We start from the raw sequence: 27963 nt of genomic DNA on the forward strand, positions 1-27963 counted from the left end.
CGTAAGATGTCTACTTGAGGCCTTTCAAGGTAGCATGTGAACCATGGCTGCTACCTGTAAGTTCTGAGTCATGCATGGACATGTGACTTGCCCATGTGACTCCAAAACTCCATCTTGTAGCTGGGATTCTACACAGAGGGAGGGGAGGGTCTCCACCCACAAGGGAAAGTCTATTTAAGCCCCTGGGAGACCCCTCCATTTTGTCTTCAGCTGGCTCAAGAGATTGCCTCTCCACCCCAAGGATACCTGAAAGAAACTGGAACAGAGGACAGTAACTACAGGGGGTGTGAGTGATTGCTGGACCCAGACTAGAAGGAGACTAGTCTGTAAAAGGAAGCTTACTGGAACTCCTCTGAGGGTGAGGTTTTATCTGTATTCAGTTTTCTTACTGTATTAGGCATAGGCTTGCATGTTTTATTTTATTTTGCTTGGTAATTCACTTTGTTCTGTCTGTTACTACTTGGCACCACTTAAATCCTACTGTCTGTATTTAATCAAATCACTTTTTACTTATTATTTAACTCTGAGTATGTATTAATACCTTCGGGGGGGAGCAAACAGCTGTGCATCTCTCTCTATCAGTGTTATAGAGGGCGAACAATTTATGAGTTTACCCTGTATAAGCTTTATACAGGGTAAAACAGATTTATTTGGGGTTTGGACCCCACTGGGAGCTGGGCATCTGAGTGTTAAAGACAGGAACACTTCTTAAGCTGCTTTCAGTTAAGCTTGCAGTTTGTAGGACGTGGTTCAGACCTGGGTCTGTGTTTGTGGCAGGCAAATGTGTCTCGCACAACCAGGCAGGGCTCTGGAGTCCCAAACTGGCAGGGAAAGCAGGGGCAGAAGTAGTCTTGGCACATCGGTTGGCAGCCCCAAGGGGGTTTCTGTGATCCAAACCGTCACATCAGGAACTGGCAACACCAAAGGATGAAATGTACCAGTGTTCTCTGCATTCAGCCAAACTCTGCTTCCAATGAAGTCAAGTAGATTTGTACCATTGACTTCAGAGGGAAAAAAGTTAGACCAACACTGGGCTCTTTTGAAAATACTAGTCAAATGGAGAAACAGATGCTAACCGCTGACTTTATCTTTGGAAGGTGTTCAGATTACCATGGGTGATGGGCACTGTGCAAGAACATGAACATAGCCTAGAGAAGACAGCCTAGTAACGGCTAAGTAACCTAGGAGCTACCCATTAACCCCAAATGCGAAGAACGAATCCTACTAAACCGCCTCAACTTATTGTTACCTTAGTAGATTGTCCTACAGCTGCTGGAACTGTAAGCTGATGCCCGACATCAATACTCAGGTCTTCTTCAGTGACTTCTATACTGGTAAGAGGGTCGCTAGAAAAATCATACTTCAACGAAGCCTGTAAATCCCAAGAAAAGTGGTTAGACCCAATTGAGTGATCTTAGCATGGGCTCCCAGTGGGTCAGACGAGACCGTGAGCCTTTCCTGGTAGATTTAATTGAGTTCCGTGAGACCAGCTGTTTGAAGGTCTTGCAGAGGAAGCCTGTCCGCTCTCTGTGGTGAGCGCCTGCTACTCTTGAGGACTGTAGAGATTAGCTCCAGCACCACTGGCCAAATTTTCCCCTCTTACCATAGCTGTGCGCCAGCTGATTGCCACTCTCCCTCCCCAGAGGTGGCTGCATTTCAATGGGGCCGAATGGGTACAGTAGGGATGGGGCCACCAGGTCACAAAGGGTCCGTCTACACAGTCCATGGCAGCAAGCCCCAGAGCCCAGATCTACAGACTCGGGCTCCAGCACTAAAAACAGCGGTGTAGACGCCCATCCCCCTCCCTAGGCTTCAGAGCCCAAGAGCCAGCCCAAGCCTGAATACCTACACGGCTGTTCTTAGTGCTGGTAGCGCGAACCTTGCGAGCTGGAGTCTGCAGACCGGGGCTCTGAGACCTGCTGTCGCTTGCTGTGTAGACAAAACCAAAATCTGCACAACAATTTCAAACACCCCTGGGGCTTTTCACATCCAGGCTTTGCATTCGCTTGTCAAGAGAAGGGCCATCTGGACCTGGGTTCAGATTTCAAACACCCCACGTTTCCGGGGTGTTTGGCTCTGATGGTTTGGTTCCAGGCCATTTGCAGCAGATGGCTGCCCAAAGCACTCTGGGATTTTTTAAGGTGAAAAGCCCCGTGAGTCGGTTAAAATGTTGTTGTCCATTTGGCCCAAGCAATCAGCCAATATTCAGGGCCTGGCTGGGTTGTTTCTGTTAGGGGCAGAAATTGATTATGCGAGCCAGATATATTCTTTGGAGTGATCCTGTTTATTTGTAAAGAATGTAGAAAAAGTCCGGTTTCCCTGAACACAGTGAAACAAACAACAGCGGGCAGTTTCCTTGCTCACAGTTTCCAATCCTGCCTTTCCAGCCAGTCCTGTGCCCCCAGGATCTCTGGCTCTGGTCCCTGTGAGGATTGTGTCCATGACAGCTGCTCTCATTTTCTGCTGGCTTTCTACTTCTAACCTACACAAACAGTTTGCCAAGCAATCCTCTAGTACCTGGATTTGCAACCAGTCCTAGGGAACCCTCTCAGCCCACATGGCTTAGCCCTGCTCAGGTTTTGCCACGTGTCTGATTGCCTTGGGCAATATCTTCTATTGTCTCCAATTATCTCACTCCATAAAGTAGCTTACTTGCTCCTTTCATTTAGCCTGAAGGGTGGTTACCTCACCTGTACGCTTTAACAAGATCAAAGACCCACTTGATAGCAGCCATTAAAACGTTCCAACATAATATGATGGCATAACAGTATTAGCTACTACAAATCACCAGAAAAGGTGGGGGAGTTGCATTGTATGTAAGAGAGGAGTATGACTGCTCAGAGCTCCGGTATGAAACCGCGGAAAAACCTGAGAGTCTCTGGATTAAGGTTAGAAGTGTGAGCAACAAGGGTGATGTTGTGGTGGGAGTCTGCTATAGACCGCCAGACCAGGGGGATGAGGTGGACGAGGCTTTCTTCCGGCAACTAGCAGAAGTTACTAGATTGCAGGCCCTGGTTCTCATGGGAGACTTTAATCACCCTGATATCTGCTAGGAGAGCAATACAGCGGTGCACAGACAGTCCAGGAAGTTTTTGGAAAGTGTAGGGGACAATTTCCTGGTGCAAGTGCTGGAGGAACCAACTAGGGGCAGAGCTCTTCTAGACCTGCTGCTCACAAACCGGGAAGAATTAGTAGGGGAAGCAAAAGTGGATGGGAACCTGGGAGGCAGTGACCATGAGATGGTCGAGTTCAGGATCCTGGCACAAGGAAGAAAGGAGAGCAGCAGAATATGGACCCTGGACTTCAGAAAAGCAGACTTTGACTCCCTCAGGGAACTGATGGGCAGGATCCCCTGGGAGAATAACATGAGGGGGAAAGAAGTCCAGGAGAGCGGGCTGTATTTTAAAGAATCCTTATTGAGGTTGCAGGAAAAAACCATCCCAATGTGTAGAAAGAACAGTAAATATGGCAGGCGACCAGCTTGGCTTAACAGTGAAATCCTTGCTGACCTTGAACGCAAAAAAGAAGCTTACAAGAAGTGGAAGATTGGACAAATGACCAGGGAGGAGTATAAAAATATTGCTCAGGCATGCAGGAGTGAAATCAGGAAGGCCAAATCACACTTGGAGTTGCAGCTAGCAAGAGATGTTAAGAGTAACAAGAAGGGTTTCTTCAGGTATGTTAGCAACAAGAAGAAAGTCAAGGAAAGTGTGGGCCCCTTACTGAATGAGGGAGGCAACCTAATAACAGAGGATGTGGAAAAAGCTAATGTACTTAATGATTTTTTTGCCTCTGTCTTCACGAACAAGGTCAGCTCCCAGACTGCTGCACTGGGCAGCACAGCATGGGGAGGAGGTGAGCAGCCCTCTGTGGAGAAAGAAGTGGTTCGGGACTATTTAGAAAAACTGGATGAGCACAAGACCATGGGGCCGGATGCGCTGCATCCGAGGGTGCTAAAGGAGTTGGCGGATGTGATTGCAGAGCCATTGGCCATTATCTTTGAAAACTCATGGCGATTGGGGGAGGTCCTGGATGACTGGAAAAAGGCGAATGTAGTGCCCATCTTTAAAAAAGGGAAGAAGGAGGATCCGGGGAACTACAGGCCAGTCAGCCTCACCTCAGTCCCTGGAAAAATCATGGAGCAGGTCCTCAAAGAATCAATTCTGAAGCACTTAGAGGAGAGGAAAGTGATCAGGAACAGTCAGCATGGATTCACCAAGGGCAAGTCATGCCTGACTAACCTAATTGCCTTCTATGAGGAGATAACTGGGTCTGCGGATGAGGGGAAAGCAGTGGATGTGTTATTCCTTGACTTTAGCAAAGCTTTTGACACAGTCTCCCATAGTATTCTTGCCAGTAAGTTAAAGACGTATGGGCTAGATGAATGGACTATAAGGTGGATAGAAAGCTAGCTAGATCATTGGGCTCAACGGGTAGTGATCAACGGCTCCATGTCTAGTTGGCAGCCGGTTTCAAGAGGAGTGCCCCAGGGGTCGGTCTTGGGGCCGGTTTTGTTCAATATCTTCATTAATGATCTGGAGGATGGCGTGGACTGCACTCTCAGCAAGTTTGCAGATGATACTGAACTGGGAGGAGTGGTAGATATGCTGGAGGGTAGGGACAGGATACAGAGGGACCTAGACAAATTAGAGGATTGGGCCAAAAGAAACCTGATGAGGTTCAACAAGGACAAGTGCAGAGTCCTGCACTTATGTAAGCAGAGTCAGGATAAGCTCTACCCTGACATCTGGTGGTGAATTATGGCGAGTGTGGAAAAGAACTCCAGGGGCTGATCTTGTTTGCATAGGCACACCCACTCGCCTGGCATGAAACCACAGCAACTCAAAGTGGTTACTTTGGCTGGTGTGGGATCCCCAGTTTCTCTGTTATTGGGGCAGGAAGAATAAAGTTTTGTTACCTGATTCTGTGAATCAAGGCCAGTGGAACTGTTGTATGACAGAAGGACTGAGTGAATCATTCACCATTACCTAGGTAGCATTTGCTTGTCAAGGGGCATGGGTTACAAAACCCAGTGAATTGAGAGAGGATGGGGACAGGTATCGGTACCTGGTGGTGTGGGGCCCTTTTGTGGGCCTGAAACACCAATTGGACCTCCTCCTCTCTCCACTGTTGAATGTCAGAGCTAACTTTGATTCCCTTAGGAGTCTAGTTACAGACTGCTGAGCTGAGTTCACTTTGGGCCAATAGTGCACCAGCACTGGGGCTCCCCTACTACTAGCTGAAATCACTAAGAACTGAAATCACTAAGAGCTGAAATCACAAAAGAGCTAAAGCTACTTAAGAGCTGAGATCACTGAGGCTGTGTTAACTAGTGGGGGAGCCTGAAGCTATTGCTAAGCTAACTTAGCTTAGCTTAGCGGGGGTGAGCGGAGCGGCTCACAGGTCGGTGAGCGGAGCAGCTGGAGGAGCAGCTAGCAGAGCAGAGCCTTGTGGGAGCAGCCCAAGGGACGGCCGGAGCGGAGCGGAGCGGAGCGGAGCGGAGCGGAGCGGAGCGGCTCACAGGTCGGTGAGCGGCGCGGCTCGGCTCACAGGTCGGGGAGCGGAGCGGAGCGGCGTGGCTCACAGGTCGGTGAGCGGAGCGGCGTGGCTCACAGGTCGGTGAGCGGAGCGGAGCGGCACGGCTCACAGGTCGGTGAGCGGAGCGGAGCAGCTGCCAGAGCAGTTCGGGGACGGCAGGAGTGGGACGGCAGGTGGAATGGAGCAGTTCGTGGTGAAGGCTGCGGTGGAACCCCACGGAGAAGCAGCCGGTTGGCCTCGGATCACGTAAGGTGCCCCTTAACACCCTGCTCGCCCCCCCCCCTTTTGAACTCTGGGGCTGCACTGATCATGGACAGAGACTTTGGGGGGGTTGTCGGACTTTTGTGATTCTTGGGTTGCTGGACCCAAGAGACTTTGGGATTGGTGGACTTTTGGGACTTTGGTGATTCTTGGGTCGCTGGTTTCAAGAACCAATGGGAGAGGACACGGCCCAATTTGCTGGGGTGGGTCTTCGCTCATGGTTTGGTCTAAGAACTCTAGTTCTGGTGTTTTTCCAATTTAATGCTGATGTTGTTTACCTCATGTTATTAAACATTTTCTGTTACACTCAGACTCCGTGCTTGCGAGAGGGGAAGTATTGCCTCTTAGAGGCGCCCAGGGGGTGGTATGTAATTGTCCCAGGTCACTGGGTGGGGGCTCGAGCCGGTTTTGCATTGTGTTATTGAAACGGAACCCCTAGATACAGAACCCGGCCCTTGTTGCTGCCAACTTAGATGGGCAGAAGGGTTACACTTAGGACGGAAGAATCCTATGCACTGTTACAGACTAGGGACCGAATGGCTAGGAAGCAGTTCTGCAGAAAAGGACCTAGGGGTTACAGTGGATGAGAAGCTGGATATGAGTCAACAGTGTGCCCTTGTTGCCAAGAAGGCTAATGGCATTCTGGACTGTATAAGTAGGGGCATTGCCAGCAGATCGAGGGACGTGATCGTTCCCCTCTATTCGACATTGGTGAGGCCTCATCTGGAGTACTGTGTCCAGTTTTGTGCCACACACTACAAGAAGGATGTGGAAAAATTGGAAAGAGTCCAGCGGAGGGCAACAAAAATGATTAGGGGGCTGGAGCACATGAGTTATGAGGAGAGGCTGAGGGAACTGGGATTGTTTAGTCTGCAGAAGAGAAGAATAAGGGGGGATTTGATAGCTGCTTTCAACTACCTGAAAGGGGGTTCCAAAGAGGATGGATCTAGACTGTTCTCAGTGGTACCAGATGACAGAACAAGGAGTAATGGTCTCAAGTTGCAGTTGGGGAGGTTTAGGTTGGATATTAGGAAAAACTTTTTCACTAGGAGGGTGGTAAAGCACTGGAATGGGTTACCTAGGGAGGTGGTGGAATCTCCTTCCTTAGAGGTTTTTAAGGTCAGGCTTGACAAAGCCCTGGCTGGGATGATTTAGTTGGGAATTGGTCCTGCTTTGAGCAGGGGGTTGGACTAGATGACCTCCTGAGGTCCCTTCCAACCCTGATATTCTATGATTCTATGAATCTGCATGACAATAAACTGTCCTCCTGCAGCTCCCAGCCACCATTGCTACCAGCAGCCCCAGTCTTCCTTGCAATGATAACACCACAGGGGAGGGGAAGGGAAAGAAGATCTTGATATTGAAACCACAGGACTTGGTGTCAATGAGAACGGGCTCTATTCCTGGCTCTGCCAATGACTTTCTCTGGAGCCCTGAACAAGCCATTTCTCGGTGCCTCCATTTCCCCCCGCACTCCTCCCCTTCTTCTCTCTGATGCCGCTGAAGTTCAGGAGGATGAATACTCACAGCATAGTCCGTAGCTTGTGTAGATCCCTCCTTTTTCTTGGCGGGCTTGCCTTTCCTGGAGCTGGTTCGCCTCTGGATCAGCGCTTCAAGCCCATCCCTCAGGAGCAGATCGGTCAGTTCCTTCAGTAGCGCCAGCTGCAACAGCACATCAACAATCAATGATCAAACAATGACCACCTCTCTCCCTGTCCCCCGCTGCTCCCCAAGGTAACTGAGAAAGGCAGAACCCACTCAACGTGAGAGTAGGATACACATGCACTCAGGGGCGTTGCCTGGAACATGGACAGACAGACGCCTGCAGATCTCCAGGAAGTGCCAGTACCCCGTGGAACTGCCTTCTGGTGAAAGGTCCCAGAATTACCAGCACGGGAGACTTTCACCACAAGTGTGTGTACCACTTCTATGCTCACCAATCTCTCCCGAGGTCATTCTGGACACTGATTAGTTGTGTTCTACCTCTGCTGTGGAGGGAGGCGGGGCCAATGGCTGGGACTCGGAAAAGCCAAGATTAATTCCCTTCTGTGCTACAGACTCCGTCTATGACCTAGGCACAGCTCATCGAAAGTACTTAGGCACCTAACTCCCATTGATTTCAACAGGAGTCAGGAGCCTCAGTACATGGAGGATCTGGTCGCTCTGTGCCTCAGTTTCCCCTCTGTGTGATGGGGATACAGCACTGGATAAAGGCATTCCAGACAGTGAGATATGGGGGGGGGTTGTCTCTAGGTGACACTAGCTATTTAAGAGGGACTGGCCATCAGGGCTAGTGCCCCTGTGCCTCATCAGCAAACTGCAGTTAAGAGCGTGGGCAGCACCGCCCCTCCCGCCCCGAGGCCCTGCCCTCGCACCACCCTTCCCCCGAAGCCCCATTTCCTTGCTGTTTCCTTCCACGCTCCCTATTCGCTCCTCTCCACCCTGTCGCATGCCCTTACAGCTCTTAAAAGTGATGGCCCCATAGCCCCCCTCTTCGGGTGCCCCTGCCAGGGAGAGGCCCTGGGAGGGGAAGTCTGGAAAAATCAGGAAAGGGAGAGCTAGGGTGACCAGACGTCCCATTTTTAAAGGGACAGTCCTGTATTTAAGCCCTCCTGCAGGTGTCCCGACTTTTTCTTTAAAACGGGCAAATTGTCCCGTATTTCCTGTCTCCCATCCAGCAGGACTGGCGGGTCTTGCTGCTGGCTGGATCCCTGCTCGCCAGCCGCCCGCCCACCAGCGGTGAGTGGGGGGGGGGGGAGTTCAGTGGCCAACGATGGGGGTGGTAGGGTTGCCAACCCTCCCGGATTGACCAGGAGTCTCCCGGAATCGGCTTCAATCTCCTGGTTGCTACTGAAAGCAATGCTGGAGATTTTAACAGGCCAAAAGTCTGGTTGACAGGGGCAGTGCAGCGGGGCTAAGGCAGGCTTCCTACCTGTCCTGGCTCCGCTTGGCTCCTGGAAGCGGCGGTATGTCCCTATGGCTCCTAGGTGCAGGCAAGAGCGGCCAGGGAGTCTCTGCATGCTGCCTCCGCCCCAAGCGCCGACTCCACAGCTCCCATTGGCGAGGAACCGTGGCCAATGGGAGCTGCAGGGGTGGCAGCATGCACTGCACAGAACCATCTGGCCGTCTATGCCTGTGCCTAGGAGCCGCAGGGACATGCCACCTTCGGGAGCCACTGGAGGTAAGCGCCACCCAGAGCCCCCATCTCCTCCCATGCCCCAACCCTCTATCACAGCCCGGAGCTCCCTCCTGCACCCAAACTGCCTCCCAGAGCCCACAGCCTGCACCCCAACCCCCTGCCCCAGCCCTGAGCCCACTCCTGCATCCCAACCCTCTGCTGCCCCAGCCCTGAGCCCCCTCCCACATCCAAATTCCCTCTCAGAACCTACACCCCAAGCTCCTGCCTCAGCCCTGAGCCCCCTTCTGCACCCAAACTCCCTCCCAGAGCCAGAATCCCCTCCTGCACCCCAACCCTCTGCCCCAGACCGGAGCCCCCTACGAACCCATCGGCCCCACCCCCAAGCCCAGAGCTCACACCCCAGCCCCCTGCCCCAGCTCAGTGAAAGTGAGTGAGGGTGGGGGAAAGCAAATGATGGAGGGAGGAGGGATGGAGTGTGTGGGGGCAGGGCCTTGGAGAAGGGGACGGGCAGGGGCATGGCCAGGGCTGGCTCTAGGGTTTTTGCCGCCCCAAGCACCCCCCCTCCCAAAAAAAAGCCGCTATCACGATCTGCAGCGCTTCGGTGGCAACTCCGAGCGGGAGTGAGGGACCCTCCGCCGAATTGCCGCCGAATAGCTGGACGTGCCGCCCCCCTCTGGAGTGGCCGCCCCAAGCACCTGCTTTCTAAGCTGGTGCCTGGAGCCAGCTCTGGGCATGGCCTAGGGGCAGGGGCGGGGCAAGGGTGTTTGGGTTTGTGTGTTAGACAGTCGACAACCCTAGGGGGTGGCCATGCAAGGCTGGTGGCAGGGCGAAGATGCAGTGCACGGGGCCGGCCGCTCCTCCTGCTGCTCCATCAGCACAGCCCCCCGCTGCATACCAGCTCACGGCCAGCTGGGCCCCACCCCCTGTCCCATTTCCATCTGGAACTGGCTGCGAGCCAGCAGTGGGCCAAACATTCAGAAAGAAAGTAAAATATTCACATACCTTGATCCCATAGGCTTCAAAAAGTCTCTCCAGATCCTGAATTAGGAATGAAGAGTGTTAGCCAATGAACATATGTTGGGTGTAGCACACACCACATTAATAGATATTATGTGCATGGATATAATATACATTTAAAAAGAAAAGAAAAGGAAAGAAAGAAAGAAGTGTTGGGAAGTTATGTTAACTGAATTCTCTTCACCCATCAATTATCCCACAACACTTTGCAAAGCTGAAGTCAGCGCTGGCATTAGAAAATAGAAAACTTGCCAATGGCAAACCACGTTAATGTTCTGCCCTGGTACGAGCTGGGGAGGTACCGTCCTGGACCAGTACCTGGAAAGCTAGTCTCCAAGATAAGAAAGGTACAGAACAACAAGTTAAGAAACTGCTATGAACTGGTGGGTTGAATTCTAGTGATGTGCAAAGAGGTTTGTAACTTGTGAAATCATCCTATAAATGCTCCTAGCTGAAATGTGTCACTCTGGAAGCAAGCCTTCTGTGTAAAGTGAATTCAACCACGCTGCACGAGACGGCTTCCTGGAAGCTGGTATCATGTTGAACCTTTTTTCCTGCACTACATGATTAGTGTCTTTTAGCAATAAACCGGACTGATATTGGTTATTTAGTCTCTGGAGTATATTTCATAACAAACCAAAGCGTGGTTTCAGAGTAAGCAATTGACTATACAATTTACCACCAAGGGAAATAACATTAACTCAAGCATAACCTCCACAGATGAGCAGTGATAAGCCCCTAGATACTGATGGCTGGATTCTGCTCTCATTGAAGTCAATGGAAGCTTTGTCATTGGCTTGGACAGACGTAACATCGGACCTTGCATCATGGGAATAGGGTAGGTGCAGAGTTTTACATGTGTGGGCCGATCGGCTCTTTCAGCAGCGAATGTCCCATTGGGTTCTCATTAACAGGCCACAATGATTAGGTACATAATGTGGTTAGCAAGAAACATCACTTCCCAAAGTAGGGAACCATACATTCCTCCTCCGTCACCTATGTGAAAATGCTGTGTGAGAGGAGCTCGTGTCCTTGGGCAGCTGGGCCAGGAGACCGCTCTTAGATACTATGATAATAGGCAGCACTGGAAAGAAACCGACTGGTAGAGACAATCCAGTACTCAGCGTTAGGTGAAAACCTCGATGGAGATTAATGATAATTAATCATGTTTATTATGGTGGTGCCTAAAGGCCAACCAAGAATGGAGTCCCATTCTGCTAGGTGCTGTACAAACATGTGCCTTGCATTGTGCCCTGATGGATCCCTGTTGGGAGCAAATGCCAGAGCCCTACTGGGAACGCCCTACCCCAGACCCAGGGCCGTAATCCCGGGAGGCTGAAAACCTAAGCATCCCATTGTTTGCAACTTCTGCAGTGGCACCAATGGGTGGAAGGTGAACTCTGAGATACAGTAAGCAGGTACTTTGAGAGTAGTTAGGGCTTCACAGACCATGGCCAAGCCTTCGATTTGCACCTGGATGTCCAGTGGTTCAGAACTGAGACGGAAGCACAGGTGTGATGTGCTCTTGTCTGTCTACCCTAGCTAGAAGGTAGATGTTCTGCATGAATGTAAGCTTCCAGCTGACTCTCCAGGGTAGCCCCAAGTGATGCAACAATTGCTTAGCTGAGAGTTGACCAACGCGCACAAGATGAGGGTGAGATCAGCATCCCCAGAGCAAAGGTTGGAATCTGATGGCCACAGAGGCAATAAAGCATTTCTAGCCTTTGCTATGCCTGAGAATCCAACAGACACTAACCAGTGACCCCCATTCTGTGTTCCAGACTGCTCAGCGGAGCTGCAGGGCAGGGAGCCACATTCATAGCTGCCTGTTAGTTCATATTAAATTTCACAAGGGATCTCTCTACAGAGCTGCAGCAGTGACCCACACAGCACCCATCCTGGTTAATGTCTCTAACCTGGATCCTACCGGAAGGCCAAACGATTTGATCTTACTGCAGCAATGGGGTAAGATTTATGACTAGCTCCTTAGCGTCTTGTTCTACACTGGCTTTCTTAGGATTTTGTCTCTGAATCCTAGCGCCTGGGGGCGGGGCTCAGAGACCCAGGGACAGAGAAACACAGTGAGAGAAACAGGGATGGAGAGACAGCGTATCAATATTATAATTTTCCACATGTTTTTATTTACCTTGATCTCCACTCCTTTGCCGGGTGGACCTGGATCTCCCTTTAAAAACAAACAAACAATAGCTGGTTAACAAAAGCATTAGCCCAAAGAAATGCAGTGACAGGTGTCTGGAGCAGATGTTTGGCAGTCAGGTTTCCTGGGTTCTAGTCCTGACTCTGCCAGAGACTTGTTGTCTGACCATGGGCAAGTTACTTAAAATATGCCTACACTTGGAGCTGGTAGCGTGATTCCTAGCTCAGAGCGACATGCTGTGGCTATTTTTAGCATGCTAGCTCAATCAGAGCTGGCACGGGTATGTCTTCTTGAGATGGAAATCACACCCCCAGCTTGAAGTGTCAACATGCTCTTCGTTTCAATGCCCCGATCTGTAAAAGTGGGGCAATGACTTAACTACCTCGCAGTGGGGATGAGAGGCTCCAATTAATGTTTGTAAAGGTCTTTGAAATCCTCCCATGAACTTGGCAGCTAGTCCCCTTTCACTAGGCCCCACCTGAGCCTCAGACATGAATACCCTTCAACTTGACGGAAGCTTGGATTCGTGTCAGAACTTTGGGCTGATCCGCCGGGGTTGGGTTCACTAGAGCATACACCTCAGACAGAGAAACCTTTGGATGATCAGCCAGTTCCACACTGCGCTTTGCCTAATTCAATCTGTGATACGGTGTGTGAGCGATGTCGGGATAACTGGGCCTACAAAGTTACCCGAACTGTGAGCTCCACAGTAAGTAGGTCCATCAGATGTCACAATAATGTATAACTACAAATGTTGATGGGAAAAGGGTTGAAAGGGAGACAGAATGAATTCGTCCAAACAAAAAGTCCTGATATAACTCAAAGGCTGTGGTAAGAGCATGCCTGGTACACCAGTAAATGCGGGACCAGAAATGAATGAACCAATAAAGAGGGAGTGGGCTATTCCACCCATCACTCCCTTTTGGGGTCCTTAAAAGAAGAGACTTAGGGACAGGACCGGCTCCAGGGTTTTTGCCTCCCCAAATGGCAGGAAAAAAAAAAAAAGCCGCAATCACAATTGCGATCGGTGGCACTCCGGCGGCAGCTCCACTGCGCCGCTTTCTTCTTCAGCGGGAATTTGGTGGCAGGTGCTTCCCTCCGAGAGGGACTTGTCGCCGAATTGCCGCCGAACAGCCCGACGTGCCGCCCCTTCCCCTTGGCCGCTCCAAGCACCTCCTGGGACCCCGGAACCTCTTCATCCTAATCCTGAGAGATGTCCTGACCAGACCAGGCCAGGGAGAGGGACCCAGATGACATCGCCACCTTTGCTGGCTACAGCTGGATCCCAACCGCCACCCGAGATGAAACAGGATCGGACTTTAACAGCAGCAGCAGCTCCAGCCTATCTCAACTGACTTCCTCTCTTTTCCCCCAAAAGGACAGTTATCACCAGCTCTGATTCCCCCTAAGAGACTGTCGGAAAAGGGGGTTTTTCCTTCTAAAATCTCTCTCCTCCTAAAGGCAACAGGAACAAGGGAGGTTGTTAAAATGAAAGCTTCATTCAATACTTCACATTTCAAATGCTTTAACTGTTTTTCCTTCTTTTCTTAATCTTTCATAAAGGTGAAAAGGATTGTTAACGGCGTGTTTGCCAACATCCTAAGCAGGCTGAGGTCTCTGTACACCAAATGCCGAACCTTAGTGCTGTTTAATGTTGGACAGCGACTGAGCTATGTAAATACTTTTAGGTCCATTTATTCCATCTAAATTAATACAGCAGCACAAGAAATTTTTCCTGGTACCTGAGCAAGTCAAACAATCATTATTTGCCCAGTTTTATTAGCATGAGCACTATTATCGTGATCTCAAACAAAAGGCTGATACCCGCTGTATTGCTGCTCGGCAGACCATACTTGCTGTTGTGTATAAATCTAGAAAAACACCTGAGTGATTCGCTGTAGTTAGTGGCTTAGAAAGGCTCTTGGAGACAGGACACCTCGGTTCTCTTTTTAACTCCGCCACTGATTCATCATTTGATCACACCCAGGTCACTTAGACCAACATTTTCAAACCTGGCCACATTTTTCCAGGAGCCAAGCATCCACAGACCCCCACTGAAGACTTTTTTCAGATCAGAGCCACATTTTCATCGCTCTATGCCTCAGTTTCTCCCAGGTGTGAAATTGGTGTTCCAATCACATCAGGGGCAGTTTGGCACATGGAGCAAGTGCAGGACACGTGACAAATTCAGAGCAGAGGATTTTACCAATGACAGGCAGGTGAGGCCCAGGTCCAACCCACTCAGGCTAGGTCTACACTACAAGCGAGGGGTGCGATTTCCTTGCTCGTGCACACGTATTCGCACTAGTGCTCATCGAGTTCGTGCGAGTATAAATAGCAGCATTGGCACCGTAGCACGGGTAATGGCAGCGGAGGTCCAGCTGCCTCCACCACCCTTCAGGCAGGGAAATCACATCCCAGCTCGTAGTGTAGACGTAGCCTGATAGTATCAATGTTCCTCCCCCGGAGGATGAAAGTGTGTCATGTCCCCTGCGCAGACGTGAAAGAACCAAGGGATGCAGCACATAACCTATTCAATGCTAGGACCAATGCAATGCTAGTTAGATTCGCAGGAGTCAGGCACTGTGAAAGTCAGAACTCCAATAGGAACATTACAGCGGCCCAGATCATCCCAAACACCCATTGACTAAGCCTCCCAAGACCAATGGGAAGTGGGGATGGTAACGATCGTCCTTCGCATTTCACCCTTGGGGGTAAATTGAGTCACGCTAACGGTCAGAGCCAGGATTAGAACCCAGATCTCCTCATTCCAAGTCTCATCCTGGGACCATGCCATCTCTCCTTAATTAAGCTGCAGGTTTAATTAGAAAAAACAATCCTAGGAAATATGGCGTGTGTGCAGTGCAGACGAGTTAACATTGCAACAGGAGCCTTGAACTTTGCAGCCACCTTAACACTGAATCGGCAGCGTGGCAGCACAATGTCTGGACATGGGGCTAAGATCCCAATATGAGCTTTTGGTCAACATTCTCTCCAAGGGCATGAAGGTGAGGAGTTGAATTCCATGTCTGATGGGCTTCATTACACTGAAATCTGGTTTCTGCCTCTACAGATTCCGGTGGAATGAAGGGCACCAGCAAGCCATGGACTGGGATGGCCTCCACCACTCAACATGTTTTGCACAGGAGAGAAAATAATCCAAGAGGCTCCAGAGACAACCCAGCTGGTTACACCACTCCAAGAAAGTATTGGCTTGAGAGCTATGAGACCTGGGTAATCATGTGACTTGGGCAATTCCCTTCACCAATCGGCGCCCCCATATTCCCACCCCGGGGCTCAGCATATTTACCACCCGAATGTTGGCAAAAAGTTATATCAAAGCAGAGAATTAAGGCCAGCCATTAGCAGAGGTGGGGAAAGAATGGAGGAGCACTTGGACTCTGGCCTTTTGCTTAACCCACTAGGCCATGACAGGTTTGCCCTGGAGTATACCTACTCCATTCCTCCTGCTCTTTAAAGAGTCTCCAGTGTGATTCTATTGACAGAAAATGGCTGTTAAACTCACGTGTCTTCAGATTCCAGATACATTCCCCCCCACCACCACACACACACACACACACACACACACACACACACACACACACAGCAATTAGACTCTGGCTTCAATCATCTTGACTCTACAATTTCCAAGCACCGCCTAGAGCTTTTTCCCCTTTAGTGTCTCAACCACGGCCTAAATAAAGTACCCGACAGCGTGGTGTGCTCTAAAGCGTTTTTAACTGCAGTTTCCCTTTGGGAAGACCTGCATGACTCACTCCTAGTCCAGCGACATGGCAGCAAGGTGAACGTCCCGAACACACACCTCCCAGCACAGTGCCGCTGTGTATGCTCTGTCCATGGATGGGCGTGAATATATTTTTGTGCCAATCAGTGGCACATTTCTATGTACAAATAATTCGTTTTTCCATTTTGAGCAAACAATTCTCCCGCAGACAGGGCCATGGTTCCCTTGATGAGGGTGATCTGTATTACAGAAGTGTCAAGGGCAAGCCCCCCCCCCCCACAACTCCCCCATTGCGCTAGCACAGTACAAACAAATACAAAACACAGTCCCTTCCCTAAAGAATTCACAATCTAGAATTATGACATTAGAAGCTGTTACCTTTTCCCCTTTTGTCCCCTTTTCTGACATGTTATCCAGCTTGGAGAGGGGGAGAAAAAGGCATGAAAACATTATTGAATGTTTCAGGAACGGATACACCAGAATGTAACAGCCATGGTTAAGAAGTAGAACCTGAAACTTACTAGATTAGTTAACGCACTTCAACAAGGATAAATATGGTACAGAATGTGGTATTCGCTATCTATCTATTTAGTAGTATTCTAAAACCATGGTTTATAAAGAGATCATTTAAGTAATGTTGATTATATGTAGAAAACAAGGCTAGGAAAGTAACATACCAGAGTCCCACCTGCAGGCCCTGGGAGACCATCCGGCCCCTTAAAATATAAAATAAAGGTAGGTTTGACCTCATGGTTCCCATGTTCCAAAGGGATATTATCTCCACAACTAAAACATGACAGTAAGGAGTAATTTCTGAAAGCTGCCACGGCCCCTATTCCCGAGGACCAAAGCGTAGGTCCCCCGCATTGCTGGTCCCAAGCTGGTTATAATTCAGGCTATGAAAGAGTTCCCGCTAAACGGCCTGGTGCTGACAGAATCTAGGCGCAGTGGGCTATCCCTCCCCCTTCAGTGGTTTGAGCATTGGCCTGCTAAACCCAGGGTTGTGAGTTCAATCCTTGAGGGGGCCACTTAGGGATCTGGGGCAAAATCAGTACTTGGTCCTGCTAGTGAAGGCAGGGGGCTGGACTCAATGACCTTTCAAGGTCCCTTCCAGTTCCAGGAGCTACATTAATTAATGGAGAAGTAAAGATCCACCATACAAGCCCGTGCTCCTGCAAAGGCCTAGGCAGTCGGTAACTTTATGCATGCAAATAGCCCCTTTGATCTCTATCGGACTTCTCAGCTGCATGAAGTTATGCAGGTGCAGAAATCTTGGCATGATCCAGGCCCGGATGTGGCCATGAGTTTAACAGCTCAGCTCAAAAGCTCTCGCTGTTTAAATCCAACCTTTTGGGGCTAAGCATATGAGAGATCTGACCCAATTGTCCGTCCACCTGCAAGCCCAACAAAAACACTCACCCACAGACTCCCACACTTACCCTGGGACCTGGAGGGCCTCTCTCTCCTTTCAGGCCTGTTTCCCCTGGATCTCCCTGTAAGAGAGGGAGCAGCAGGAATGGGTTAGCTCTCTCTCTTTGGCACTGCAACATGACTGATAAAGCAATGCAGGTATCTGGGGAGAGCTTTCGTTTAATGCTTTGTCGTTAGCCAAATGGAACAAACTCTTAGGACTGTTACTTAAGACTCTTGTTCTCCCGGGGTCCCTCCAGAACCACCCTTTCCTAGCCCGCAAGGAAACAACCACTACTGCAAATGTTAGCATGAAACTGATGCTGTGGCAGGTCCACTCTCTTGATGGCCAAGTCGCCTCTCCCTGTCCCCTGCTGCACAGAGGGTGAAGATGCCAGAAAATGAGGACGAGTCACAATTTTTGCTAAACCCTGTGATTTCAAGTCCTATTTTTTCTCCACTCAGTTGGGAGACATTCCTTGGCAAAATGGCTGCTCTGGATAACACCTGACCCAACCTCTCTTCCCGCGTAGGTCAGATCGGATGCTGCATGTGGTGATGTGGGTGGTGCATGAAAGGGGCTGGATTCTTTGCGGTTTGTTTCTCTGAGCGGAGGAATGGTACAGAAGAATGGCGTGAAGCAAAGAACACATGGTGTTCCACGTCTCTCAGCCACTACTTTGGTATCTTCTGAAGGGTGCTGCTCTCTGAACTCTGCGCTCCCCTACTCTTAGGTACGGTATTCAATTTCCTTTTTTTTTTTACCCAAACACCCTATACGGGTGGAATCCCTCCCTGCTGATCTTTATTACAGACCGTCCATGCACCTTGCATCCATCATCCTGTGATCAACTGTCTGAGTGCCCTGCACTAATCCTTGAAAGGTGCTACTCAAAACACACCTGGATATGGCTCTTACCCTAGACAAAGATGCAAAGCACTGAATTGCTTGCCAGCCCTGGCATAAACAAACAAGTGATTTTTCCCCCCCTTTAATGAGAAGCCAGTTGCCTTCATCCAAATTCAGCAAAGTGCTCAAGCATGTGCTTAACTTTAAGCATGTAAATGATCCTATCCCCATTTGGCAAAGCACTTAGGGCAATGGGAGTTAGGACCGAATTACCCTTAAAAATCTGGCCCTTAAGCACTTGCTTAAATCCAAGTACCTGCCCGAGTCCCATTGACTTCAATGAATGTTTTGCCGAATCAGGGCTTGAGTGTTTACTCCTGTCCGCCCTGCAGAACCCACACAGCTCTGGAAAGAGAGTTGGAGTCCATTCTGCCTCTTGCGTCCTCAACAACATTGTCAGCTACGTTCCATTTGCAGCACCTTTGTTATTGGTGAAGTGAACGGGAGAACTCAGTTTGCTTTGCAGAGTTCAGCGTTTCAGATCCCAAGTTGACTTGCAAAAGTCAACCTGAGTGCAGAAAACTTGATCTGGAAGTCAGGAAGTCATAGGGGAAGTCAAGACTGCAATCACAGCACCTGTGCTTGCTAAGGTCCCAGAGCAGTGATGGCGCAGCAGTGCAGGCTAGTCCTGCAAATAATTACCCAGGCTTCCAGGTGGGCTTGTACAGCTCACCCTGATGTGCATGCTGCTACAGCTTCCCTGCTCCACTAACTGAGATAGCTACGGCCTTGGCTACACTCGTGGATTCACAGCGCTGTGAAGTGCAAGTGTAGTCGCGCCACCAGCGCTGCGAGACGGCTCTGAGGGAAGGGGAGTAGTTTTACAGCGCTGCACTCGCTGCGCTCGGGGGGGTGTTTTTTCACACCCCTGGGCGCAGCAAGTGCAGCGCTGTGAATTGCTAGTGTAGCCAAGGCCTACATTACAGCTACCTTGGGTGTGTCTACTCGAGCTGGGTGTGATTGCAGGGTAGATTTGCCCTTTGTTACACAGCAGTGTAGGATTATGTGCTCCTCACATCTGGAAAAGTTTGAGATCAATTCTATCATCTCTATTTGAACTTAATCCTTTGCAGCTGTTTACAGCTTATTTAAAACGTTTGTTGTTGTTGAAGGGTAAAACACGCCCATGCAAAACAACTACACAACCAGTCTTAGGGGACAGTCATCTCAGTGCGCCGTTGCTTCTCCGGCAAGGGAGAGACTTTACCTTATCGCCTTTGTTGGTGATGCTGTTCTCCAGAGATGACACCTACACCAGATGGAGGAAAGACAGGTCACAAAGTGGTGTTGGTCCCAATTAGGAACAGATCTCCAATGACCAACATCATCTCTGCGAACCTTCTTCTGGTTCTGATACACCCACTTGGCACAAGGATCAATTAACTCACTTTCTTTCCTCCTCTAAAAATTAGCCCTTAATCTGAGCTGCAATATTTGGATCCAAACCTTCTAGGTCTTTGGATCAGGGGCTAGAGAGCGTCTTCATCCAATGAGCTGTAGAGGTCTGAGCCAGCTGTGAAGTTTGGGTCTGCAGCTGCACTTGCACAAAGCTTAAAGTGTTTAGGTCTGACCCGTTGCAGAGATTGGGGCCAACAGCAAATCCAATGTCCAAACTTCCTCAGAGCTCAGGGATGTTCAGACTTAGGATTTTGTTTGGGCCCCTCTCTGCTGCTGACTCAACTTTTGCCCTTGTTTAGGCAGTTTAGCCGTTTGTACTCAATAAACAGTCACAGGACTGCACAGTTTAGAACCCTTCCCCTTTGAATCGGAAGACGATGTACTTGGGTCACCGGGTGCGGTGGTCATTGTGCTAGCGCAGGGTGTGAGAGTCACAGGAGCTGAACCTCCTGCCCTTCCAACAGGAGCTGGGAATGGCGAGCCTACTAGGCAGCGTAGACCGTACAGTGCTCCCCCCTCCATCCCCAGTGGCGCTGCAATTCCAGAGGAGCAGGGGGAGGGATAGCTCAGTGGTTTGTGCATTGGCCTGCTAAACCCAGGGTTGTGAGTTCAACCCTTGAGGGGTCTACTTAGGGATCTGGGGCAAAAATCACCACTTGGTCCTGCTAGTGAAGGCAGGGGGCTGGACTCAATGATCTTTTGAGGTCCTTTCCAGCTCTATGAGATAGATATATCTCCATATATTATTATTACTTCACTAAGAGGTGCGTGAGCAGTGAGTGAATGGGAGAACAGCAACCAAGGATGACAAGGCTGGGGCAACCAAAGGCCTGGTGAGATAGGCAAGAACCTCCATGGCATATCCCCACAGGTACTAATTTAGTTAAGCACATGATTAACTTTAAGTCATGATTAACCATTGAAGTCAAGCATGTGCTTAAATCTCATTGATTTCAGTGGGATTAAAGGATGTACTTGAAGTTAGCCATGTGCTTTCTGGATAAGTATGGCATTAAGCATGTACTCATATTCCTGAATCAGATCCGGAGGGCTGTTATACTCACACATGCGCTGAATGAATTGCTGTGATGTATTCATAGAACATCAGGGTTGGAAGGGACCTCAGGAGGTCATCTAGTCCAACCCCCTGCTCAAAGCAGGACCAATCTGCAGACAGATTTTTGCCCCAGATCCCTAAGTGGCCCCCTCAAGGATTGAACTCACAACCCTGGGTTTAGCAGGCCAATGCTCAAACCACTATTCGCTGCAACACAGGTACTGCGGTCTCCACTACGGTGATTCTGGCCTCTCGTGGCAGGCACTAGGTACAGGCCACTACCCCTGAGTAACCTCAGTGCTGCTGTAGACTCACAGCACAGCTGCCTGCAAAGAAATGGGAGCCCCTCCCTCCTGTTGCCAGGACAACGCACCCCCTCCGCCCCAGTTCCCCTTCCCTCCCACCAGTGAGCACCTCCGGAAAAATAGTATTACTCACGATGCTTCCAGGTGACCCAGGAGGCCCAGGCTTCCCCTGCGGAGACACAACACCCCCATCCCCCAAAAAGGCGAGTGGTGAAAGTCAGCATGTCAGACCCCGAGCTGGACTCTCTCTCATGCAAGGTTAAAAAGGAGAACGTGCAAACCTACAGCTTCACCCTTGTCTCCCTTCTCTCCGGCGACTCCCTGGGAGGAGAGAGAGGCAAGGTGAGAACCGGCCCTCGGTGGGACAGAGTCAAAGCAACTCCCCACCGCCTCAGGCCCGCTCAACACACGCTGAGGCTCAGCATCGAACAGGCTGGAAATGCAAGTGACTCTTCCTCCGAGGTGGGCAGAGGAGATTTCGCACACTCGCGTGGTGTGCACACCAGGGGTGCCCATGGCAGCATCCTGCCTTATGTCTTGGGCTTCCGCCCAATCAGACGTTATTCAAACTGGTTCCACCCCTTCCTGCTGGGGAGCAGACCTTTCACGCCGGACCTGCCAGACTACATCACATGGAGGGAGGGAGCTTGCAGCCTTTAAAGCAGCAGCGTTCTGGGCCTCTCTTTTGCCAGCTATAATATTGTCTCCCATGCGCCCCTTCCTTCCATCATGCCATCGATGACTGACTTACGTCCTTTCCCGGTTCTCCCATCTCGCCTTTGATCCCCTGTTCTCCATGACGTCCCGGAAGCCCGAAAGGTCCCTGCAAAATGATTTGAAGACACAATCATGAGTGAAACAAGCGACTGATCTTCACACATACAGCCCAATGGGCGTTCCAGACCCTGTCCAGCAGCACAGGAAGGGCAGAAGACTTCACCCTAGGCACCCGCCTGAACTCTCTGTGGTTTTCATTTAGGAGGTGACTCTTTGTGCATGTGAATTCCAAGGCTGCTGACCAGTGCTGGATTGAAAGGCCTAGGAGAAAGCCCTGGGCTGAGAACCACCAAACTCATTGCACAGATCTCTTTTTCCCCTCACTAATTCCCTTCTATAACTACTCAGACATGGAAACACAGTGCCTGAAGGATGCCACTGAAGCACCGAAAGATCTCATTCTGCACCCTGGAATGAATCATTACCTGGATTCCTCTCCCTCCTGGCTCCCCTGGGGCACCTGCTTCTCCCTAAAGGAAAGGAGGATAATTTTTTTTACAGCCTTATTAGCAGCCTCAGGTAAACGGGTGTGTCAGGCTTCCCCAGCACTTGGGACATTAATTATGCAGCACTTCTTATGCCTGCAAAAGCCAATTCAAATGGAGAGCGAGTCAAGCCCACTTGTCTGGCCAGTGGCTTTGAATGAGGGCAGTCTCTTTCCCCAGCACCCACCAGAGGGGGCGGAGGGCAGGCAATGATAAAGATGGGGTAGGTCGTCAGAGGTGCAGTAAATGGGGGTGACATTTCAGAGGGTGCCCGGAGCTGGAGTAAATAGGGTCAGATGTTGCAGGGAGATGTCAGAGTTGCAATCATGCTAGTAGAGATGGGGGGGAGCTTGACAATTCTCCACCAGAGAATTCACCACAAAAGATTATGCTCCAATACATCTGTTAGTCTTAAAGGTGCCACAGGACTCTCTGTTGCTTTTTACAGATCCAGACTAACACGGCTACCCCTCTGATACAATTCTCCACCAGTCACCAATGGGATTTTGGGAAAGTCTCCTGCTTTCCACCTCCTCAGCCTTAACACGCAGGTGACCGCCCCCATAGCTAGTCCCACCCCCCAGAACTTGAAGAATTGTCCCAGAAGAAAAAAAGATTCTGAAGTCCCATTTGACAGGTTGGTTGCAGTCTCTAACTTTGGCAGATGAAACCGAACCCAGAAGGAAAACCTAACCAGAGTTGGAGTCAGTTTGGGGGACATTTCAAGAACTTGGGTTGGTCGAGCCAGGCTGAACCAAATGCGAACCTGACCTCCATGCCTCTCATCTGAATCAAAGCCCCCAAAATGGGAAAACAAAAGGGTCCTTTCGGATGACTTGGGAGTCACATTGGAACAGCTTCACATTAATATTTATCAGGAGGTTCCGCATTCTACTACAGACTACAGCAGAGAGAGCTCAATCATCTCCATGGCTACGGGAAATCACAGAATTCCCATTATGTTACCTTGGTCCCCACGTTCCCTTTCTGCCCCGGTTGTCCCTAGAACATAACAAAGTGTCAGGTTAAAGTTCAGTTCATGACCAGTTTTGTTATTCTGAATTTCCCAGTTGAATTAAAGCGCCTGGCTTGGTTCTGATCTTACTGTTGCCAGTGTAAACCGGGAGTTAGAGTCATAGAGTCATAGACTTTAAGGTCAGAAGGGACCATTATGATCGTCTAGTCTGACCTCCTGCACAACGCAGGCCACAGACTCTCACCCACCCACTCCTGTATCAAACCCCTAACCTATGCCTGAGCTGTTGAAATCGTGGTTTAAAGACTTTAAAGGGCAGAGAATCCTCCAGCAAGTGACCCGTGCCCCACGCTGCAGAGGAAGGCGAAAAAAACCCAGGGCCTCTGCCAATCTGCCCTGGAGGAAAATTCCTTCCCAAACCCAAATATGGCCATCAGCTAAACCCTGAGCATGTGGGCAAGACTCACCAGCCAGACACCCAGGAAAGAATTCTCTGTAGTAACTCAGATCCCACCCCATCTAACATCCCATCACAGGCCATTGGGCATATTTACCGCTAATTGTCAAAGATCAATTAATTGCCAAAATTAGGCTATCCCATCATACCATCCCCTCTGTTGGGGTTACTAGGCCTGCCTGAGCCAGAGTTCTTCCATGTTTAAACTCTGTCCTTCCATGTTTAACTCTGATCGACCTTAACAACCAAGGACAGGTATTGGAATGTGTAAATAGCCAGTTAGCAATTACGACCTTGTTCATACTGGGTACCAAACAGTAATGATGAGGTTTGCATGTTTCTAGCTGGGGAAGGGGTAATAAACTAAGGGTAAACAGGACCAAATAACTGTTTAGAGAGAAGTTACTAACAAACTAGATTTATAGCCCTAGATTGATTTAATTGCTTAAATGTATAAACATGTCTTTGGTAGAAAGGGGAGGGGGAGTGGGGGGGGGGGTAGAGAGGGGGAGAGAGGGGGGGCTTAGTTGTAAAATGTATAAAGAAGAGAGAAACTGTTTTTGCTGGTGTGCTTGATTTGAGACTTGCCTGTCTCCTTGCACCACTTTGAGATCTCAAATAAACTTTGATTGTTTCTCCACCCCGGTATGTTTATTGGCGTGAAGCACTCCGGGCACCGAACCTCACTGTTGCTATCCTCGGGCCCCTGTGCCGGCAACACCTCCATAAACTTATCAAGCTGAGTCTTGAAGCCAGATATGTCTTTTGCCCTCACTGCTCCCCTTGGAAGGCTGTTCCAGAACTTCACTCCTCTGATGGTTAGAAACCTTCATCTAATTTCAAGTCTAAACTTCCTGATGGCCAGTTTATATCCATTTGTTCTTGTGTCCACATTGGTACTGAGCTTAAATAATTCCTCTCCCTCTCTGGTATTTATGCCTCTGATATATTTATAGAGAGCAATCATATCTCCCCTCAGCCTTCTTTTGGTTAGGCTAAACAAGCCAAGCTCTGTGAGTCTCCTTTCATAAGGCAGGTTTTCCATTCCTCGGATCATTCTAGTAGCCCTTCTCTGTGCCTGTTCCAGTTTGAATTCATCCTTCTTAAACATGGGAGACCAGAACTGCACACAGTATTCCAGATGAGGTCTCACCAGTACCTTGTATAACGGTACTAACACCTCCTTAGCTCTACTGGAAGTTACTCTAGTGTAACCTGAGATGAGGATCAGGGCTTTTCCCTTTAATCCTTTTCTTCATGGATCAGTACATACAAGGGACACTTGGTCTCTATTATGCCACAGGACAATGTGATAGTAACTCCAATGATGGAAAGACTCTTGGATGTGCAAACTCCTTGAAGTAAAGGAGAGTGGCCATTGGCTGTCATTAGTAAAGAGTCTTATCTGAGGCCTGTAATAAAGCTCTCTTGGGTGTTCCCTCTAAGCTACGAGGTTGGGCAGCCGCCCAGGAGAGATTCAAGTGCCGCACACTTGATTAGCAGAGCTGCGCACATCCGGCAGCATGTGTTCAGGTGCCCCTCCCCTCGCTGCTTTGCAGCTGCTCCCAGGACCCTCCTGCTGGCTGTGCAAAGCAGGGTGGCTGGGAGGGGGGTGCTGATGTCAGGGTGTCCCCTGTACCCCATCTCCACAGAGCAGGGGAGCAGGGCCACCCTGGCTCAGAACTCGAAAGCAGGAGAGAGCTGCTGCAGTCTGAGATCTGAACCAGCCTTCCGGGTGAGTGAGTGCCTTTCTTTCTTCTGCTGCTACTGATAGCTCATCTCAATTGATTGGCCTCTTACAATTAATATGCGTACTTCCACCTTTTCATGTTCTCTGTTTGTATAAATATCTTCTGTCTGTGTGTTCCATTCTATGCATCTGAAGAAGTGAGCTGTAGCCCACGAAAGCTTATGTTGAAATAAATCTGTTAGTCTCTAAGGTGCCACAAGTACTCCTGTTCTTTTTGCAGTTACAGACTAACACGGCTGCTACTTTGAAACCTTTCTTAAAGAGACAGCCATGGTCTCTGAGACTTCCCCAGCAGCCAGCTCACACAATCTCTGTCTCTGTCTGTCTATCTGTCTCTCTCACACACACATTCTGTCTCTCCCGCTCCCCCCTGCCCATGTACCCCATCTCCGCAGAGCAGGGGAGGGGAGACAGGGCTCAGGAGAGCTTTCAGTGAGTGCCTTAATCAGACAGCACACAGCGTCTCTCAGAAACTTCCCCAGCTGCCAGCACACACGCTGTCTTGGTCACACACACCCACACACAGTCTCTGACACAAACAAAGTCTCTATGTCACTCACACACACACACAGTCTCTGTCTCTCTCTCACACACACACAGTCTGTCTCTCACACACACAGTCTGTCTCTCTCTCTCTCTCTCTCTCTCTCTCTCTCTCTCACACACACACACACACACACACACACACACAGTCTCTGTATCTTTCACATTCACCTCCCAACACATACTTGTATTATTATTGTTGTTACTTCTCGGTACTTCCTGCAATGCACAGATATTCTCTGTAATTTTATTCTTTCAAAGTGCTGTTATTTTAGTTTTTTTGCCTGGTCTGTGCATTTGATAATTTTTATTTCTCTTACAATTAAGTTTAATTCTTTGAGTAGTGAGTTCTAAAATGCCGAACCTGTCCTGGCTGGAGTAATTAGGCCTATGGTAACTTAAAAAAAAATTATATCTAGGTTTTTTTCGTTTCTACCGGTGGCGCACATCCGCACATACCTCGGTGCACATAACAAAATTTATTCCGCACATGGATGGAAAAAATCAGAGGGAACATTGGACTGGCTGCCTGTCTCAATTCTAACGGAGCAGTCTCACGTCCTGCAAAATATACTAGCATGCCCCAAAATGTCCTTGAGGGCTGGTGCATCATCATCACACCAAGATGTCACGGTGCAGTGTACAGTTGTCATGATTTGATGATATGTCATCATGCTGTGATGATGCAATGTCAAGATGTTGCAATACAAATGCCCTGGTGCAACACATTTGTCCCACTTCAGCTGAAGTTAAAGAGCCAGTGTACACTGACTGGCAGAGCTCTGCCCAGATATGTGCCCTAATGCCCAGGACACAGCCACATTGCTGAAGGATGCGTCTTCTCACCAGCTGGGACAGAGCAGAGCGGTATTTTGCTTGAGTTGCTTATTAGCCCAGGATTGTACCTGAATTTCACGTAGTGTAACAGGTCACAGACTGAGTCACTTCACCTCATAATTGCAGGTTCCCATCTCCCATGCCCAAAACAAAACTGACACCCACCAGCTCCTTCCACATAACCCCCCCCCCCCCCGTCAGATGGTAGCAAGGAGCCATTTTTAATGTGGAAGCCTCTTTTTCCTTTTGTGTTTAAGAAAATGGTGCAGTTCAGCAAATTGTACTGAGATGACCAGTCTTACTGGACCATTAGTTTCTACTTACATCTTTACCTCTTAGTCCGGTCTCTCCTGGTTTCCCAGGTATTCCTGGTTCACCTTTCTCTCCCCTCGGACCCATTTCCCCCTGGAGATAAACAGTGAACACAACTGTTGCTTTCTTCTACTGCATTTTGTACCCCTGATATTCTAGGCTGCGGTGTGATGTGAGTGTCTCTTTCTCTCTCTATGGCAGCTGTGTTTAGGGATGTGAAACAGGCCCAGCTCACTCTGTTTGGCATCTAAACATCTCACCTGCGTATGGTTTGCAAAAGAGGCATTCTATATTCATTCTTATCATTGCCCACCAGCATTACCATGTCCCCTTTGTAGGCCGTGCTGGAGCCCTACACATAAGTAACAGTATGAACCAAAGGCTGTGAACCAGAGCAGGCCGGGCTTCAGCACAATAACAACGCACCAGGTGGCAGCTAACTACATTAGCACATTCCTGTCTGGAAAGGACGGTACAAAAAACACACAGCTCTCTCAAGTAACTATGTAAACACATTCTTAAGGGATAGTACAAGAACACATCGACCTCTCAAAGATAAGGAGGGAATGACAGGATAATGGATGAGGATATTTTGTTCTAACTAGCAGGTACAAGGATAACAGTTCTAGCTAACAACATCTGGAGAGTAATACTTAACTTGTTTGTATCAATGTATAAAAAGAGAAGTCATAAAAGGAGCATCTTTGTGTTAGCCGAGGTGACAGGACCCTGGTGTCCTGATTGAGCTGGTCCCATTGTCGCGGGCATACATGTTTGAATGTACCTGTAATCATGGAGCCAGGGTGCTAGTACCATATTTCCTCAATAATAAGCCTGGCCCAGTGTCTTCACCACCGAACCAAGCCTGTGGCCGTTCTTTATGAGTGA

The 27963-nt window shown here is 49.4% G+C and overlaps 1 protein-coding gene across 1 annotated transcript in view; it reads right to left on the reverse strand.

The window, feature by feature from the left end:
* The window catches only part of LOC117873537 (collagen alpha-1(VII) chain-like), a 227207-nt gene that overhangs the window by 102925 nt on the left and 96319 nt on the right, over window positions 1–27963 (reverse strand). The window contains exons 49-62 of the mRNA XM_034763016.1: window positions 27088–27168; window positions 23167–23202; window positions 22141–22185; window positions 21690–21761; window positions 21224–21259; window positions 21072–21107; window positions 19386–19427; window positions 17298–17351; window positions 16536–16574; window positions 16237–16275; window positions 12102–12140; window positions 9941–9976; window positions 7327–7461; window positions 1250–1372 (exon numbers count right to left, since the gene is read on the reverse strand). Coding sequence (XP_034618907.1) covers window positions 1250–1372; window positions 7327–7461; window positions 9941–9976; window positions 12102–12140; window positions 16237–16275; window positions 16536–16574; window positions 17298–17351; window positions 19386–19427; window positions 21072–21107; window positions 21224–21259; window positions 21690–21761; window positions 22141–22185; window positions 23167–23202; window positions 27088–27168 — 813 coding nt within the window. The remainder of the gene's footprint in view (window positions 1–1249; window positions 1373–7326; window positions 7462–9940; window positions 9977–12101; window positions 12141–16236; window positions 16276–16535; window positions 16575–17297; window positions 17352–19385; window positions 19428–21071; window positions 21108–21223; window positions 21260–21689; window positions 21762–22140; window positions 22186–23166; window positions 23203–27087; window positions 27169–27963) is intronic.

Source organism: Trachemys scripta, chromosome 1 (genome assembly GCF_013100865.1).
Source record: "Trachemys scripta elegans isolate TJP31775 chromosome 1, CAS_Tse_1.0, whole genome shotgun sequence".
Lineage (NCBI taxonomy): Eukaryota > Metazoa > Chordata > Testudines > Emydidae > Trachemys > Trachemys scripta.